We start from the raw sequence: 20,710 nt of genomic DNA, 5'->3' as shown, positions 1-20,710 counted from the left end.
TATCTGGACAAAGTAAGCACTAGAAATATTTTCTTTTTTTTTTTTTGTTCTTTTTTTTTTACCCCTTAAGCCACTCCTGGGTGCGATGATGTTCTGGGTTGTGAACCACGTTTAACTTTTTTTTTCTTTTTTTTTTTGAGAAATGATCTCTGATTCCTATGACAGAAATATGTTCATATCATACGGCTTAAATATGAATTAACCACAGAGACATGCAGCCACACACACACAAAAAACAAAGAGATGTTAGAAACGTCTTAATCTGCAACAAGCCTGAGTACGCCTCACTTCCACAAACAAAGACTTTTCCAGCAGCATCCTATATCATGCTTCTAAGAACAAGCAGGCATGAGCAGAATCACTTCTTTCATTTCATTCTTTTTTTTTTAAGAAAGGGGCTAATCTACATCTTTCATTGAATCAAGGATGGAAATTCACAAGAAATGCTTCTTTTTCAATTTCATGCTGAAGTAGCTCAAGTTAGTGGATGTAATTTCTCCTAACAAGAAAATTTATCACTCTGTCGCACACTTAGTCCGGCTATGTGAGAAAAGGGCCTCCCTTTCCATTTTCCTTTTTTTCTTCTTTTTTTTTAAGGCTTTGATAAATGTGCCAAAAGCATGATCATTCCCTTCATAGCGCTCCATGCAAGAACCAAAACAATTACCGTGGTTCCAAAAAAGGAAAACATAAAAGCTAAGGTTGAAATCTGCATGAAAGATAAATGACACATACGTTAAAGCTTTGATACAACCATTACCAAATGAAGCATGGACTAAACTAAGAGACACATGTCTTATTTTACACATAAAGATGGCCAAATTTCTGACACTAAAACATACGATAGGTTGCAATTTTAAAAAATAATGTCAGAATTTGCCATTTTGTATAATTCTATCTTCTTTGCAAATTTTTTTCTTGTCTTTTTTTCTTTTTTTACTTGCAAAGACAGAAATTCAGGCAAAGACTAACAAAGCAAAAACTCTCCCGAATCCATTTGAAGTTTTGTGCAAATGAGGATTATCAGGCTCGTGCCGAATGGCATGATGAAGTCCAAACAGGTGAAAAGAAACGCCTGCAGAACAGTATCTCAGAAACAATAATACGCATGGCCAAGCCACCAGCCTAATGTATATTTATCATGTAAACTTCTTATAAATGCATATGCAGAAACAATCAAATCTCCGGGCTTCTACTGGAAGATTGTTGCACTACACAGACTCAAGCGTGAAACCAATATCAGCTTAGTGTCCGCTCAAGCTTGAAGTGCCGCGCCTTGGCGACAAAAGCATGTTCTGCATATGCTCATGACCGCCTTTTCTTCTTCTTTCTTTTTTCTTCTAATACATCAGGGTGGAACGAGCAGCTTTCCAGCGCTATCACTGATCAATTCCAGCGAGTTAAGTCTCCCGTGTGGGTAAATAAGCAGTGGTTAAGTCTTGATGAGGAATGGCAGGCGGTTTGAGCGTGAATACAAGCATGAGGGGGGGCGGGCCTGTCTATCTCTGCTGCAATGGATGCCAAGTGTCACTTCCATCATTAACCTCGGTACTCTAGTACAACTTACTCTCTCCCGTCTCCCAAAACAAATGTTCACTTGAAAGCAATCAATTGTTGGGTTCTCCAGACCTTATACAGGTCCTCGCAATTCAGTGTATTGGCTTACTTTAGAAAGCAAGTAATATCTATTATGTTGCTGCAAATGGCACAGTAAGGAGAAGACCTCAAATGATGCACCAAGACCTGGCGGCTTGATCTCCAAAGCCTGCAGTGAGGAGTACCAAAGCCAGCTCTAAGTGACATGTCAGTCAGTTTTTCAGTTTGCGGGCTTTCAATTCCCTCCTCCCCGAGGCCCGGACTTATTTACCGCATTTGTATGAAAAGCTGCAAAAAGCAGAAGGCTCTCTTACATATGTATACAGTGTGTAGAGGCGATGCCTGAAAAAGTGTTTTCTTCTTACGGACGGGTGGCGCCCGTCTGACTACAAACAACTCGGGAGAGAAGCCATTTACACGTTGGAAAATGGGTCAGTGATGAAGGCAATCGGAGCGGCACCGGCTGCCAACAAATGAAACAACACAGCAAAGACACCTGGAATCTGTTAGCGGAGATTCCAAGCGCATTACGGGGAGAAGCGCCAGTGACACTAAAGATAGCGCTCTCCTCTTGGTAGTCATCTTCTTAACCAGATTTGCAGTCATTTTAATATTAGTTAGAGAAGGCAAAGCGGGTATACACACAACAAACCGTCGGGCATGCGTTTCAGAGTCTGATTTGTTACTATTCATGACCAAAGCGGAGAGGGACTGTAATACGAGACATGCTTGTTAAATTCACAACACTCCAAAGCTGCCTTCTAGCAAATCCTGTCTTTTGGTTGTCAGCTTAAGACACCCTGGCATATGCATATGTAGGATTTTTAAGCTCTGTTAAATGGATAGCAGTGTCGTGGCCTATCAAATGACTGTAAGCCACTTGCCTTGTCGGAGGGGGAGGGAAGAGAAACATTTATAGAGAGAGCATGCAGCAGTGCGTTACCTTCCATGAATTGGAAAACATTTTTTTTTTCATCCTGCTGTTAACTCCATATTAGACCAAAACAGAGGCATTTACATGTGTGCTTCCAGCTTGTGTGTGACAGTAACACTCCACCCTCCTGTATTAATGACTGTTTAAGCTGATGACAGGGGAGTGGCAACAAACAATGACAGAATGCCTGTTTTTGGGCTGTGAAGCTGCTAAAAATGATGCACCACTCAACGCCAAGTCAGTCTGCAAATAAATTATCGAGGTGAAGGCAATAGCTCCAGCTCTCGAAGAGAGAATGCGCACGTCTGCGAGTGCGTATGCGTTCCTGTGTTATGTGTTGGCGCTCATTGTGAGAGGACGTATAGATCCAGTGCCATTCATTTCCCCGAGCTGGACCAGGGCAGTTAGGGAGGCGTGAAAGGAAATGAGTTGTGAAGTGGCCATTGATCCCGGGGCTGCACCAGGTTAGCTGAAAAACAGCGAGATTATTGGCCTCAGTGTGTGCAACTCGGTGACTGCCTCTTATTTACAACGGAGGTGGTTAACCCCCGGCCAGGACGTTTATCACTTGACCGGTGCACTACACAGAAGAAATGGAGGCAGGGGGGTGTGGGAGGGATGTAGCAAAAGTCACCCCTAAATCAAACCTTAACCATGTCATCAGAATTCAACTGAATGCAGCAAGAAATAATTATAATTATACAATAACTGTTTACACCCCTTGAACTGTTTTATTTCACTTCAACATAAAACTTTAAGATACATTTTGGGAATTTTAAGGAAGAAAATCAAGACAAAGCCGTTTTACTGTAATTCGTCCAAACTTAAACCAACTGCCCACAAAACCTATTGAATGAATACGTAGACTCTTCCTGAACATTACCCCAAACATTTAAATGTCGTGGAAACACTTTTCTCCAGCAGGGATAGGGAAGTTTGTTAGTATTTGGATAGATGGGCAGATGCAAAAATACTTGAGACTGGGAGCCGTTCTTTGAGGTGCTCAAAGGTTTGCTGGAGGACATTTGTAAAAAAAAAAAAAAAGACACCATACAAAGACCAAAGAATGTATTAGACAAGTCAGATGTAGAGAAGCACAGTTCAGGCTGTAGAAATTATTAATGGGAAAACTCTTACTTATGCACCCCATCACTCTACAAAGAAATAAAGTCTTGAAGGAAAGCCACAGAGAGTCTCGTCTGCACTTTGCCACAAGACGATGCAAACGTGGTTTTGTCTGCGTTATGCTGTGCAGACAGTTTTCTTCAGTGAGGGCCAAGATGCTCATCAAGGTTGATATAAAACATGATTAGAGCTATATACAAGAAATAAAATTAGATGTTACTGGTTATCTTTCCTGTCTGTTTCTTCTGTGGCGGTTTGTTCCTGGTTTTGTCGTGGAGCATCACAAGTGGCATCATGAATAGCAGCAACCCTGGACACAAATCCAAGTGAGAATCTGCGGCCAGACTGGAAAGCTGACTTCCAAATACGCTCTCCATCCAATGTGACTGAGCGTGACATATTTGATAGGAAAAAAAGAAATATATGAGTGTTTGGATGTGCAAATCTAGTAGACATACTCCAAACACAAATACAATTTGACAAGCGTGTATTCTTTTCTTTTCCATTAAAAATAATAAAGTTTGTGGTTTGCAACTTGGCAAAATGTGAAAAAAAAAACTAAGAGAAAAAGTATTTTCTTCCCGTCTTTCAAGCCTTTTACTGCTCCTTGCCACTTGCTTGAGGATAAAATGACCATAAGCATTCACTTCCATCAGATTTCACTTCCATCCCCACACTTTCCTCCGTCTCTTCTTCACTGTCCCTCTCCTCCTCGTCTCTCTTTCAAGCCTTGCAGCTTGACATTTCGCCGCGCTCTCAAGGGAACGACTGCTCGAAATGGAGTTAGTGGGAGAGCGCCACTGTAAATTCCAGGAGGCCGCATGTAATGTGTCTTAAACGGAGATGGACAGCCCAGGTTTCGAGGAGCTGAAGAATAAGAAGGAGGCCAAAAAAAAAAAAAGAAAAAAAAAAAACGGGGGGGAGACAGATTGAGAGCAGGGGAAAGAGGTGGTGACTAGATAGATAATAGAATAATGCTGTGTTTTGTCTGGGGAAGGGTGAGCAAACAGTAGCTACGCTGTCATTCACATCCTATATCTTTAGTGTCATCGCGAAGGGAGGAACTACAGCCCTATATGTCACAGGCCTGTATGTACTATTCTGTTGGGACTGTCTGCTGATAGCCAGGTTTGAAATAAAAAAGAAGGACGGCTTTCATTGTAAATAAGTCAGACACATGGACTTCCAGAGAAGAGCTGTCTTTTCACTGAAAGGGGGAAATAATTTTACAAAGACATACAGTGCCCCTGCTTTTCCTTGCGCCTTCTCCTGCCTATACTGCAAAACCTTATCTTGGCACGGACAATGATGGCTAACAAAGGCCTCCTTTATGAAATCGTTCATATTTCAGTTGAGGTCTTTCTCCTGTCCTGAGAGGTGATTGATGCATCAGTCCAGGACCGGTGTCTTATTTACACAGTTGAGTGGGGGCAATCTCAGGCCTGAAAGATAAACCTAATGAGCTTCTTTGTGTAAGGGTGCAAATGAGAGACACCATCCTCCCGCCCCTCCCTCTCCTGCTCCATCCAAAGGGACAGTCTGGGTGATTAGGCCTTTAAATTATGCTCAAGGGCAAAGCCCAGATTTGCATCTGAGAGGTGTGTGCGCGAAAGGGCGTGTGTGCCTTCTCAAATATGGCGCAAAGAGGCAGACAGGGGAGGCAGGTGAAGGGCAGGCGGCAGAAGATGCTCGAGGGTTGTTTGTGGAAAGTGATGGTCGGTGAAAACTGAGTGTCAGGGATCCAGGATTTACCCATCTCCAACAACAAACTTGAGTTCCTGTACGTAGGAGATGAGTTCAGATGTGTGTGTCAAAGGTATGACACACACACAAACACACACACTGTCATTTTGTCCTTTGTCTGTGGGGTAACTTTCTCCCTAATGACTTTCATTTTGGGGAGAATTTCATTTGCCCCTAAACCCTAAATACTACCCATCACTAGCTGTCAGATTTCTCATCCACCCCCCCTTTTTTCCTGCAGCTAAACTGCGAGGAAGGCAGGTTAATTGCTGTCACTCTCAAGTTGGACCACTGCCTAGCTCTCGTGTAAGCGACAGGGGTAAAGCCTAGAAGTGAGATGGCACCTTGGTGCACTTATTGTAATTTATGTCAAAATGCTGCAGTCATTTAAATGGGGTTAGATCGTTTGCATATTGCTGCATCATGTGCCTCAGGAGAACCCCAAAGTGAATACTCAACCAGTTTACCAAATTTCAACATGTTTTTTCCTCTGACATGATCACAATATGCAGGTGGGGGGAGAGGGGCAGGCCTCTTTTGCAAAAGTAAATAAATATTTGTTGGGAAAAACAAGCAAAGAAAACATAGTATGTCAAAAATGTAAGTCCTTCAAGTCAACGTTGAGTTTAATATAGAAATTATTGCAACCCTAAAAATTAGTGCTACTCTTTAGTGGCAAAGGAATGTCTGTGCAGTAGGCATGGGCTGGTTTAAAGCATCAAGGTACACCAAGAGTTTAGAAAGTTTCAAAAACTCTTATTCTTCCCATCCTACTGCTTATATGATTTGAAGCTCTTTTATTAAGCCGTCATAAAAAAGTGCAGGAGTTATTTTTCTGGCTTTAAGGAGTGAGCTGTAATGTAGCCTGCCTTTCCCCCAAATGTTGCTGGTTAGCTAGCTACAGAAAATCTTTTATACTTTATTCAAAAATTAAAAAAGAAACAGCACAATGCAAACTAAAGAAGCATTGTGCATTAGTTCTATAAAGTCACAAACAGCCAACTGCTCAACAAACTGGCTACCCAACTAATTAACTAGCTAATATCAACTTGCTATGCTTATTGAGATACAACTCATGCCTGCTACAGAGAGCAGAACAGAACTTAAGTTGCAAAAATAAAGTATTAACTTGGACTTCAACAGTAAATATGTATCTAATTTGATGAGAGTAGAAAGTATGCCAGTGAGTTTCCATCATAAGTAAATTATTAAATTTGTGTTCTCAAAATTATTAGAGCACATTCAAATGACTGGTCGTCATAATAATGCAACAATCTAAATATAGCTGAAATATTTCGACAGCACGTGGTTTTTAATGGAGTTACCTGCACCGTCCAGATTTGTCTGTTTTGATTTTGTGTTAAATTTGGCAGAGATTTTACAATGAGGCAAAATTGCATCTCAGACACAAACGCGCGTTTTTTTGTTGTTTTTTTTTCCTGTCAAATTCATGATTAATTTGATAATCTGGAGTGTTCACCAACCTTTGACTGCATGGGGATATTAAAAATGTGTTGATGTTTTTTGGAGCGCCATAATAAGTGTCCCATTTGTGTCTCTCAACCTCAACTCTGTTCATTTCAGAATGAAACAGACTTATCATCTTTACCGCTCACTTTTAGCATAATTGCAAACACACTTCAAGTTCTTCAAAGTAAAGGCAATTTCAGATACTTTTATTTAAAAAAAAATTACAATAATTGGTGCAAATTTATTAAAACTAATGTTTTAGTGGGATAAATATCATATCTCAACTATTTTCTAAATAATTTACAACAGCCAATAGTTTTTATAAGTGGTGAATTGAATGTTAGATGTTCACATGTTAAATTAGACCCATCTGTTTTAGGCAGATGGGATAATGTTAATTTCAGTATAATCTTTCGACTTGAACTTATCTGCCAAAGACTTCATATATGGAAAATACGACTGTTGAATATTTGTTCTTTGTTGTTCTTTTATAAGAGCAGAACAGAGCTATGCATTTCTGTGGTATATTTGCTGTATTTTTTTTATCAACTTGTTGGCTTAAAAATGTACTACTATATTCAGTGAATGTTTGCTCCAGCCTCAAACTATAAATAGCAAATATATGGCATACATGATATTATGATCGCTGCAGTAATCAACATGACATATTATTTTAACAACACAGGGAACAACAGTTACCATGCTGTGCGCCATTATTTTAACTTTATTGTGTAACAGAATGTGAAATTATGGCATTTTTACTAAAGAATCTCATACATTCCTTGCTTGTTTTGCAGCGATTTAGCTCTAGCAGTCTGGCTAAAATAACTAACATGACAGTAATGGATTAGCCGGGACTTCCTCATGCTCCAAATATCAATATACTTCCTATGGAAGTGAGCCAATTTAGAAGGGGCAGTAGTCCTGAGCACTGGCTCATCAATCCCACTGATAACCCTGGCAGGATTAAGTCTACAGACCACTGTAATCAACTAACTGGCTCATTATGGTACATTAAGGTATGGATTCAAAGATCAATGCATTTCTTGCATGTACACACATACCAGCATTACGCATTAAATCGCAATACTGATTACACAGCCAATGACAAATTGATTGGTAAAGATGAGCTCAGCAGATTTTTTTTTTTTTTTTTTTTTTACAACAGAGATTTTACAGTGAGTGTTTTGCATAGTAATTACAGCTGTGTAACATTCATCATTGGCTCTGATACATATCTGCAGCTGGCAAATTGCAATCAGATACAGTAGGTATCTAATCTGTGATCTCAAATCAAATTAGGTCTATTTGGACAACCTTGGGGATGTGATGATGAAACCCTGACAGAAATTAGGGGCCGGAAATTTAATTGTGACGATGGTTATTAGCGAGATGGGAGGATAACAGACTGCTGGGCGTTGATCTGCATTAAAATAGGAAGGAAGATATACATTATGCTAGATGGAATAAAAACATATCTCCTGTGCTTGGCACAGGAGAGTTTAATTTGTGTTTTGAATAAAAACAAAGTTTGTGTGTGTGTGGATCTTCCGTGCTCTAAAAGCCTTTGGCCGAATCTAAGGTGACGAGACCTTAAGATGCCACTTTTCTAATTATAGCTGCAGGTGGTATTTTGGGGCTGCTAGGTAATGGCAGAACCCATAGGGACAGTAGAGAATTCATCAGTGCTTATTATTAATCATCCCCCAGCAGTGTGATGAGAGACTGAAGCTCCTATACCCACTGGACCACTCAATGTCATTCCAAATATGGGCGGAAAATTAAACCCAACAGCCTTATGTGTAAATGGACTTACAGCAAAGGTGAATAGGGTTCTGTTTTTTGATGTACAAATATATGTTTACATTATAAATACAAAAGGAGCATTACTTATAGATAACCCATCCTGCAATCTGTGTGAAATACATTCTTTTCATAAAAACAACTGCAAAACACCACTTCTAAGACAGGGGAAGCATAATTTATAAGTTAAAAAAAAGGTTTCTTTTTTTTTTATCCGTTGTTAAAATATGGCCTCTCTTCGAAGTGTTGCAGAGTGTAACTCGGCGAAGGAAGTGTGCGTTAAGTTAGCAGCGCAGGGCCCCTGTTTTAAAAAAGCCTCCAGAGACCTGTTAGCTGGACTGCTCATTTCAATGTGTCTGTCTCAGGGTTGAGAGAAGACTCAGGCTGGCCCCTTTACAAGCCACGCACTGTCATTCACCCGCGAACCCCGCCCACCCAACAGCAAGACGTCCATCTCGAAGTTTTAACTGGACACTTTAAGCTCGCACCACCTTTTTATTTTTATTTCACTGCTTTCATTTTCCGTTCAGAGACGCACTAATCCATCGGCCATGGATGGAAATCGTCCGGTTTGCTCCTGATCATCACTGATCTGTGATCAGAAGGTCAAATCCAGAAAAGTCTGATAATCTTCTTGGTCATTTCATGCATCGCAGCTGTAATCTCCCACTTATTTGGAATTCAAACACAATAATAAACCATTAATTAGTTCCTATATTTGGGATTGAGTTTAGCATAAGTTAAACAAAGTTTAGAAAAATGTGATTTGATGCAAAAAAAAAAAAAATCACACTTTTCCTGGCTATTGCCAATGTCTAGTTTTCAGATTCAGATTTTAAAATGACATATTTTAAAGATTATAATGCATAAAATGTATTATCTTCATCTTAAGACCAGAAATCGGTCTTGGCTAGGAAAATGTCTGATCAGTGCACTTCTGTTTCCAGGAGGACAATTTAATTTCAGTGATGTTTTCTATATTTCCAGTCAGACTTGGTCATTTATAACTTCAAAGGTTACAAAAAAATGCCTACAAATATTTTAACATTAGACATGCATGTCTAGCATTAGTAAAGCAATTTAAACAGACATTGTAAGCCCAAAAATCGATAAAGATTGTCACTAGAAAACTATTTTTAAGGATACACCAGAATCAGAATCGCCTGTCTTTTTTTTCTTTTTACACTTATGTCTTCCAGCACGTGAAAAAAGATCTGATTGGGTCAAGTCGGACCTCAAAGACAACCAGGTATCGTTTTTCCTTCTCTATTTTGAGATTGAAGCAATCGCTGCAGAATTTATAAGACCAAACACCAACAAAAGTCAAAGATAAAACTTTTTTCTAAGAAACTATTATGCGAATGTTCTGAGAAGCAACATGCATTGCGAGTTTCCATTGATGTGTGTGGTAAAAGTAGTAAGGACTGAGGCAATGATCCAACAACCAGAACGATTTCTGGCATTCTGCTGTGGATGGATAACCACAGTAGGGATCAAGAGGATTGTGCTATACCAAATGTACACACACAAACCCAGACGCATCGGCATCTATTGTACTCTCCTGACTGATCTGACCACGGGGGTTCAGCTGCCTTCAAAAAAAAAAAAAAACACACACACACACACACACACACACACACTCATGCACATAAACATGCTTGCATGAAAACTCTCATCAGGCCAAAAGGACAGCACGCATCATTACAAACCTGCGGCATCGCTCCTATCCCCCTAACCCGATCCAACCCGAAGCATGGCCCTCTGACCTAATCTCCCATTGCTCTTTTGGCAAACTGTCAAAGCCATCATTCACCGTGAAAAGACACGAGAGACACTTGACTCCTTTACTCTGCTGGCGACTGACTTTCACAACTCCTGCCCCCCAACCACCACCTCTAACACACACACACATACCCCCTGCAGCTCATTCACCCCGCAACTTGCTCAGACTGAGACGGGTACGATGGGACAAAGCTTGGAGAAGACAAATCCCAAAGCGGACTTTGAAATATTTGTCACAAAAATAAATGTCAGTTGTATTGCGAATGACTTCTAGTAGCAGAAAAGTGTGCATGCAAATGTGATTTTGAAGTGTCCCATTACAGGGTTTATCATGTTTATGTGGCGAGTTAGGAGGCCCTCTGGTGGATACAGTGCAGCCATGACATACACACCCATTGTACACTTCCCCGCTGCCCAAACTGGACTGTACAAAACCCAAGCACACATTCTTTCACTCTCTCTCCCCCTCTCTCTCTCTCGTTCTACTGTGCGCACACACACCCACGCATGCACGCACACACTCTTTCCAGACCTTCAGCTACGTGGCCTGAAACAACTTCTATATGTGCATTAGCTCCACTGCAAACACAATAAAGTCCTTTGGAGAAGTCACAAGAATTCCTTTCCGCCATCTACAAGCAAAACACGTCAACAAACTGACGAGAGAAAGTTTACCAACTGCGCAAACAGCTTGTTATATAAACACCGCCGCCTTCCATAGTCTAAGAAAACACACAAAACAATATAATAAGTCATTTTGTTTCCTGCCTATATGCAGAACGCCCCGGTGCCGCCTGAGCAGAGAGAGCAAAGCAGAGCTGAGAAAGGGGGGGAGAGCACAGCAGAGTGGGAGTGAGAGACGGGAGAGGAGACGGGGGAGAAACACAACTTACCTGCTGTTGTTGCAGATGCAGCAGCTCGACTGTGCTTACTTCGCTGCTTGTGTCACCAGCGCTTGATCTCCCATCTCTACTGCCAGCCTCTAATTGGCTGCTGCTTAGGGTGCTCATTCCATTTTGACTCATTGAACTGTTGCTTATTGTCTCTGTGGCCGACTCCTGCATCATCATGATTTAAAACCTAGAAGTGATTAAGAGGCACCGGTTAGGGCTCTTCTCGTTACAATTCCCCCCCTTTCTTTTTTTTTTTTTTTCCTTTTTTTCCCCCCCTGTCCGATTTTTTTTCCTCCTCTTTTCTTTTCTTTGCACGCGTCCATTATCAAGCCCTCGGTCCCCCTTTGCAAATTAAAGCATTTAAAGAAGAGGGAGGGGTATGGGGGTGCTGCAGGAGGAGCAATTATGCATTCATTGTGTAAATGAAGCAATACAAAGACATCCATGTCCTGGTCTTTTCTAGAAATTGAAAGGGCTTCTAAATATGTACAATGTTTATGTTCAGTAAAATTTCTAAAAATTCAAGCATCTTATTTCATCGCTGCTGAACTTAACTTAGAAAACGTAGTTTCATTATGAAAATATGCTCAATTCTTAGTATCTGTTTTATCTAAAAGAGAGAGAGAGAGAGAGAGAGAGAGAGAGAGAGAGAGAGAGAAGGGAAAAGCAGCATCTACAACACACTTTTTGATCAATTTGAAAGAAGTAGCCTAATGATGCAAAGCTAATCATGCTAAATTAAAATTTGGGAGTGGGGGCAGTAGGAAGAGGAGGAACCAAATCACATGGTGCAGCCCTGGTGATGAACACTGTAATGGGTTTGTCATCCCTGCTCTCACTAAATAAAATCTGCCTTGCAGGCTTCCATAGAGAAAGGATGCTCATATTTCATTTATTGGCCCATTTTTCCCCCTTTCTTTTTTCTTTAATCAAACCTTACACAGCTGTTTATTCTGTGACATTTATTTTAAAATCCAGCACTGCTCAGAATGACATTTAGCTAAATAAATAATAAACTGCTGCAGCTGTAACTTTAAAATCACTGTAAATAAAAGAAGGAACAAAACAAAACAAAAAAAACCCTCAAACAAAATTAAATTTGATATCTTTTACACGGAAAACTGAAACCACAAAATGAGTACGTAATCTCACTAATAACTGTGCTAAAACAGCATAAATTATGCATAGAACCTCCTGTCTTTTTAGTAATAAATGTTTTATAATCATTCCCAACATTTAATGCTAAGTGCACTTGCCGTAAGAGAAAGGAGCTCCACTATCAGTCGACATTTTTACAATAAATGAAAAGTCTCAGACACTTAACATAGTATAACACACAATTTTACTATCTCTCCGTTCGGAGCACCTTTTTTAATTTTTAAACTACTATTTATAAAAATGTGGAAATTTTTTATTAAATAGAAAAGAAACGAGAAAAAGCTGAGTGTATGCTTTCCAACCGTGTGCATTCTCTGGCCTGTAAATACCATTTTAATAGAAGTGCGGACACGTCCTCGCGTGTGTTTGCATGTGTGTGTGCTTGTGTGTGTGTGTGTTTGACAAGGGGCAGATACAGGACAGGCCTTAAAGGATGTCCACAGCCAGGATAAACAGGATCTACGGAGGGAGAACAAACAGGGGCTGAGCTATTACACAGAGCAGGGCGACAGCTGCCCGGGACACAAGTAAATAAGGGAAGAGGCCAGGACAAGGCGTGCTTGTGAACAAACAGGGCCCCTGTTTAACACCGAGCCGCTTACTGCTGATGGAGAAAGACGCGGTGAGAAAAGACAGAGACAGAAAAGACAGGAGAAAAAGGAAGGAGAGGGCGAGGGGAGGCGAGAAAGGGGGGGATAGGCGGATGACGGAGAGAGAGACAGTGGGAAGGAAAATAAGGGAGGTGGTGGCAGGGTAGAGAGGGTGGAGGGGGGTGTTGGATTGGCACAATGTGACATCCAATCCGGTGATGAATCTCAGCATAAGAAACTCAAGGCTGCAGCCGAGATCAGCCAGCTAATAAGTATTCAAATTAGGCATAAATTTTACATGCCCAATGTTTAAAATATTCAGAGAAAGACTGTCTGATTGCCTTTACTACCATTTTATGAACATTCTAATGGAGCTCGGATCTCTCCGCTTTTTTGTGCTTTCTTTCTTTCCTAGACCGACGAGGAATGTTCGGAAAAACTTGGAAGATATATGAGACGAGGAAATAAGGATTTTTAATAACATCTGAATGCATGCAAACCCAGAAAAAAAAAAATCACTGCTGGGATTTTTTATTATTATTATTATGCACTTATTCCAATATGAAAAGTTAATGCCCAGCAAAAGAACAATTCACATTTTGTGTAAGATTCCACAATCTTATCTCCTCGCTCCAAAATAAAACGTCTGCGCTTTATGGCTAGCTGCGGCGTTCTGATAATGCAGATATATGCAAAACGTATTCGCAGAGATCAGATGGTGCTTTAACCTTAATGACAGCGGTGAGATAAATTAATTAGCCATCAAAAGGCGGCATTCAAATCTGCCAATTAGAATGTCAATTAGGAACACAGCCGGGCTGCGGCGATGAGCGAGCGAGCGAGCAAGCTAACCGAGCCGCGGATGTGACTGTGGGGGTGATGGGACTGTCACACAATGCTCACGAGAGGCAGATAGTGACGATCCCCGGCACCTGAGGGTGTGACTGCGTGAGGCGTGGAGCTGCGTTTGTGTCTGAGGGGGTTTCAGGCCCTGACCCCAGCTCAGACTGCACTGAACCAACTGGGTTGGAAAGAGCCACAGAACCTCCCCCAGGTGAAGGAAACGTGACGGAGTGTGTGGGCTGAAGCTGCCAACATGGCCTTACTAGGGATTTCCAGGGCTGATATTACCTGGGAATACACCCCCCTCTTATGGAGGGGAGAATATAAGGGACGGCTGAGACTGAGGTAGCTGGATGGCGTCACTAGAGATGGACCAATCAATTGATCGGAAATGGGTGACTGATTGAGCCCGACTGGTGATGATAAGGAGCTTAAATTGTGAAAAAAAAGTCTTTTTTTTATTATTCACTGAATGTCTCATGATTAAAGGCTTCTCTTTAGATTTTCACTTTTAATAGTGCTTTTAAATTATAATATTAAAAAAAATAGTCAAATATTCTGGAAAAATGCTTTGTGTAAATCAAGATAATCTTGTAATTATTTTGTTTTTTTTACCGTTTTTAATTGTAGACTTATTTTACCCACGCCCACTCAGACATGGCAGTAACACATATATCACTGAAACAATTTAAAACAGATTTTTAAGGCCCAATATCCTACAAAACGTACTTGAGTGCAACCTGCGGTCAGATTCTACAGCTGCATGTGCTAAAGAAGTGAGATAAATGCTTTTTTAGGACATAATGCAGTTCTTAGATAAAGGGATATATGCTTGGATGCATAAAAAAATTAAGTAATATAGTAATTCCTTAATTTCCAAAAAAGCTGCAGGAGATGCCAAAACAACAAAAGAAATCAATAGTGGCGATGAAAATCATTATCGGTGCAAATCTCGATCTCCTCTCTAAATTTGCTGCTGTTAAAAACCACTGATGCCTTTGATGTGTCCTGATGAGGTCCACTGTGAAGCCTCAAATTAGCTTCAACAAATATTTCCTCTTGGATCTTGAAAACTAATCTGCTCCATAGCAATCCGACAAAGACGTCGCGGGCAAGGCGTTTGGCTCAGAAATTGGGAGAAATTCTATCGTTTTCCTTTAAGAGGTGACACAACAAAGGTTTAGTGAAAATTGAGCCTTTACTCCCACACACACACACACACACACACACACACATGCACACACACCTATCATTAAAGGGTAGAAGAAGCGGAGCTCCATCTTTGTTTGCGAGCTCTAAAAGCCCTTAATGTAGCCTCATTACCTGACCTGTCTCCTGCTCTATCATGTGCCGTAAACACACACCGTGACACTGACCATCCATCTAGAGGGGCGAGCGCAGCTGTCTGCTCCGAGAACACTGAGGAATTTACCGTGATGCAGTGTTAACACACTGCTGCCCTGACACCGGTTTCATCTCCGAGACACCCGCTCTTTTGGTGTGACGACACTCTCCGTTTGCTCATTCTATATGCGTGAGTTGCAGAAAAAAAATATATTTTCATCACAGAGGCAGGACAGGAAGAAAAAGAGAAAAAAACAGAAAGAAAAAAAGAACAAAAAGTGACCGGTAAACCTGCGATCCCAGACGTGCGTTCGTTATCAGCTCACATTTCAGGTGGCTGCCGGGATCTCTTGCTGGGGTTTGAGAGATCAAAATAACAAGAAAAGGAAAAATAATAATAGAAATTACATTTCACACTCTGATGACTCCCCACAGCTCTCTGATCAAGGCGAGATACGGTTACCATTTGAAATAATCACTGATTCTGTGGTTGAGTGAAATTAATTCATCATTGCCATAAGTTACTGTGCGTGCAGTATAAAGAAGTAGCTGTGCAAGGGCAAGAGCTCACATATTTAATACTTGAGATTGCTTAATAAATCAAAATGCCACGCGTTGTGCTGACAAAAAGAGTTGAGAAAAGCACAAAAAAAAATTGAATTTGGAACAGCTTGAAACTAAAAACAAAAAACAAAAAAAAAAGGCGACACATTCAACAAAACTTGATTTTGACTGTTTGTGTTGTTTATTCGTTGATTTTTGCAACAAGCTGTCACAAGATCTAAAATCTAATTATTTTACGCTTAGAGCGAGGAGTAAGAATGGAAAAACTAGGAGTTCTAGTTAAAAAAAAAAAAAACCTCGGATTAAGCAAGGCAAAGTCAGGCTGCTACACCTTAGAATTAAAAGCTTCCTTTTTGGCGCTAAAGGACCACATAAAGGAGCATTAATGACTACTTCTTATAAACCTGTGTACGGTAATGGTTTCTGCTCACAGATAGAGGAATTTCAAAAGTGCTTCACCGGTGAATAAAGATTACTTTGGAGGGTGGGGATTGGGGAGGGGGGAAGAAAGAAAAGGGCTGAAGAAATCATATTTACAAAATCTGAAGTGGGGGCCAAATGAAAAGCGATGAATGTGAATAATGGACTTTGCTTTTTTTTTTTTTTTTTTTTTTTTAACGCCGGATTAACATTATTCAAAGCAACAGAATCAAATGTGGTTATCTCCTGTCCAATGAGCCCTGCATTGAGAAAAATCCACAGTCATATTTCAATTCTTCATTTGAGCCCCGACAATAAATCGTAGTTCTGTGATAGGAGACATTCAGTGGAGAATGTTCAGAACTTAATTCTCCTCTATTTACAATAAGGAGATGAGACGGAATAAGATAAAAGGCGGACTATTTGCCGGAGTGTGGAAGTGTCCCTGAATGAATGTGCGGGGATGTGTCGGAGTCGGCGTTCCGAGGAGAACAGAGAGAGAGGGGAGAAAAGTGACAAAGACAACCGGAGGAAAGAGTATAAACTGCGTGTTCAATTGTAGGGGCTGCACAATGTTCCTTTTGTGATCAAATGCAAGAAGTGTTCATGGATCATATGCATGATACTGTTTTAAGGAAGATGTATATTCAATAGATACGGCTACGTCACAGAAAGCATATTTGAGGAAAAGCAAGAATACACAAAAAGCAATTTTTCAATTAATATTGACCAATTATTCGCTTGATTGGATCTGATTGGCCATCGCCTGATAAAATCTTTTTTTTTCTTTTCTTTTTTCTTTTTTTCTTTTTTTTATTTTTATTAAATCCATCCAAAATGCAAACTCTCATCATTTTCAGTCTGAAAACACACAACTTGAATGTGACTGGTTAGTGACTGAAAAATCTGAATTTCTTTTCAAATCACTGAATGCCTCACAATTAAGAATCAGACAGTTTTCCATGCATGGATGTACCAACCCACAGCATGTACTCTGATATAAAACTCTTGAGTTTAATAAAAGACTCATGTGCATTGATGCATAATTGGGAATAATCCTGCAATTCCTTCCTTTTGTTGTATTCTAAAGCAATAGCTTAATGAAATAACCAGGAGAGCTTTTTCTTGTCTTTAATGTCTTACAGCCTAAGTAAAAAATATAAAAAATTAAAAATCTGTCAAAATCAGAATTGGCTGGTCAGACCTCAAGGAAAAGGAAAAATTGGCAGCAGCCAGGAAAATCTGATCGGTGCAAAAATATTAGGTAAAAATAAAAAATAAATAAATGTTACATGACTTCTTGTGCAGCAGAAACGGGCATGCTGCAGATAACACCCCTAACAGAAAAAGAAAAGGAGGAGGAGAGAGAATAGTTTCTTTCTCGCATTTAGGCTCGTCCCATATCATTTACATGTTCCCCCCACAGCCCCCGTCAGACACCACGTTCTGCTGAGGCAGGAGATGGCTGAGCAAGACTGTGACGAAGGCCGATCCGTCTGCTCTCATTTGCATATTTGCCAATTCTGTTAATTAACTCGGCCCACCTAATCAGGGCTAATTGACCTATAAAGAGGAGAGGCCTCATTGTCTCATCCAATCATCTTTATCAGGAGTAGAGGAGGTTGCACTTGTGAATGCGCGGCACTTCCGACCTAACTGTATTTATAGACCTCACGTGTGGGAAGTATTGCGCTGAGAAAAGATGTTTTCTCTCTTTTTTTTTTTTTTTATTCTGCGAGTGATCAGAACTGAGCTGCTTTGACGCGGAACAAGACCTGGATAACAAAAAGACGCGAATGGACAAATTCCCTTCTGGGAAGAGAGCAGAGAAAAATCAGAGGAGGTAATGACAGCTGGATCGGTTTGACTCTCCGGTCCCCCCCCCTTTTTTTTTTTTCCCACAGCGGGGCAGATCCAGCGGACGGCTCCAGCTACAGAGACATAGCTCATTGTGACGTTTCCAGTTATTTCTGGTTGATTAGGGCCATTATGTCTCAGGCTCTGATTTATGTTGTCATTCCCTCTCAGCAGTCCTGCATCGATAGATCTTAATGAATTGGTAAATAAGGGCGAAGATTGCACCTGACAACACCTCAACATTCCTCATTCATACCCGACAAGATTTATGTAACCAATTAGAAGCATAAAAAGCAGGACGGGGGGGGGGGCAGGCATTCAGAAGGAAAAAAAAATTGAATAATCTTTCTTTTGGAAATTGCTAACAGATAATGAGGAGTCTTTAACCTCGGATAAGTCGTACGTTTCACATGAAAGGTTAAAAGATTCTTTTTTTTTTTAAAATTGCAAAAAGAAGACTCACACTTGCTTATGGTAATTTATAACCAAATAACAAAAATATGCATATATTTTTAAAAAGAAAAAAAAAGATTGATAAATAAAGATGATCATGCTTCATCAAACACCTTCAAATGCAAATGTTAAGCTGAAATAAAGAAAGTAAAAACAAAGTAAGGCATTGCTTCAGTGAACAGGTGTGTGAAGTCAACGTTTCGCAGTTCACTGAATTAAAGTCATTCGCATTTTCTAATCAAGCAATGTTTAAATAATTTTTTTATTCCTCTAAAACGTGGCTCTGGAAATCCTTTCACTGACAAATAAAAGCCCGCTTTGCAATCAAAAAAATAAAAAAAAAGAATTGATAAGAGTGCTGATCATCAATAGTCGAGCGACAGGACAGGAAGACCCATAGGGCAGGAGTGAACAGAGGTGGAAAATTAAAGCGGAGTGATACGGCTCCTTTTCGAGCCTCCCTCCCTTCAAGCACATGCAAATGAGGCCGTGCTGCTTAACTGCATCATTTATGTGGATAATAGCGGCATCATCATTACGGAGGGGAACTCAAATTAAATTACATCACAATTAGCATAACAAAGTGATTGGTTAAACTTTCAAAACAAATAACGCGGCTCGGCTAATGAACAGCGTTAATTGGCCGGTGAGCGTTCTAAATAAAACACGGAGGTAAACATGTGTTTCAGTTAAACAAATTCAAAAAAAAATTCTGTTGTTTTGTTTCAAAGGGGGAAGAAAAACAACAAAAAAAGAGAAGATTTCATGAATACTGCCAGGGGGATTTGCAAGCTAAAATATAAAATGTGTAGCATTTAATTTTATTGTGCTAAAGAACCTATTATACGCCAGACTCTGGAGAACAATGTAAATTATCTGCCTTCAGAATGGAGTTTGGCCAATTCTCCGTGTGAGCTAATCACATAGCTCATTATGCATTAGGGTATTAAATTATGAAGAAGAGTCCCTTTCGCATTCCTGCACAAAGCCCTATGAAATGTTAATAATATGCCCACAATAGCCCAATACTGAGCCTCGCTCACGCTCATCAATATTTAAGTAAACAAATGATCCCGCTCGCCTTTGATAAAGATAATTAGCGCTTCGACAATGATGAGTCTCGTGACCTCTCGCCTTTTCAAACTATACATCTGCTCTGAAGAGTTTGGATATTCTCCCCCACGCCCCACAAACAAACAAGTCAAATTTTCAGCACTTTCAAAACACAATTGTTATTTCTATCAATTTTAAAAATGCAAGTAATGCATCTGTCTTTTTTTGTATTATTATTATTTTAGTTTATTGATCAGTGATTATCGTAGCAACATCTGATTCAACACGAGTGCAGAGAGAGAGAAAAAAAAAAGTCACATTTACACAATCACACATCCACCTTGGTGCATGCTCTCGCGCACGCGCACACACACACACTACAGCAATTCATCAGCACTAATTAAGCAGCAGATTAACAGAGCCCGCAGACTGAGGCTGAACAGCTCCACAGTGGGACGACCAAAGTGGGGGGAAGGCAGCCCGGCAATAAAACACAGTCATTAAACACAGTCAAGAGCCTGGAGTCGACTACGGATGACAGAAGATTGATGGGTGGGTGACCGGACGGATAGATGGATGGATTGATGAAGGGATGGACAGAGTGGAGTGTGCATGGCATTTTTTTTTCTTTTTTTCTTTTTTTTTTACCTGAAGAAGTTGAGGAGTGCCAGAGATCTTGACCGGACAACAGAGAGCTCGCCTCTGCCACCGGCGGCGAGGGGTGTCTCGCAGCGACGCCCGCAACTCGACTGGTGTCACCGTGTGAAGAGGCAACACTATCTGTGTCATCACTTCAGCCGTGTTTATGGGGGATAGCATCATAAACAAGCCGCCTCCCCCCCACCACCACCACCAACACCACCACCTCCACCACCTCCCCGCCCCGGTTCCCCCCCCCACCCCCCAACACCACCACCACCTCTTGCTCCCTCGCTCTCTCTCCCCTCCTCTCGCCACCTCACCGCCACTGTGCCATTCATGCATACTTAAATCACCCTTGCCCTATTAAAAAAAAAGGAGGAAAGAAAGAAAGAAAGAGACTTTCGTGACAATTATTCTATCATTTCCAGTTGTCAGTGGGG

At 40.6% G+C, this 20,710-nt stretch overlaps 1 protein-coding gene across 2 annotated transcripts in view; it reads right to left on the bottom strand.

The window, feature by feature from the left end:
* Nucleotides 1–20,710, bottom strand: part of foxp2 (forkhead box P2) — a 114,487-nt gene that overhangs the window by 55,680 nt on the left and 38,097 nt on the right. For both annotated transcript variants that reach the window (XM_014985192.2, XM_014985198.2), the window contains exon 4: nt 11,347–11,533. In XM_014985192.2, the coding sequence (XP_014840678.2) occupies nt 11,347–11,523 (177 nt within the window). In that variant the 5' untranslated portion in view covers nt 11,524–11,533. The remainder of the gene's footprint in view (nt 1–11,346; nt 11,534–20,710) is intronic.

This window comes from Poecilia mexicana, unplaced genomic scaffold, assembly GCF_051168715.1.
Source record: "Poecilia mexicana isolate PSO_F unplaced genomic scaffold, ASM5116871v1 scaffold_23, whole genome shotgun sequence".
Classification (NCBI taxonomy): domain Eukaryota; kingdom Metazoa; phylum Chordata; class Actinopteri; order Cyprinodontiformes; family Poeciliidae; genus Poecilia; species Poecilia mexicana.
Note: the sequence above shows the minus strand (reverse complement) of the source record. Positions and strands in the feature narration are given on the sequence as shown.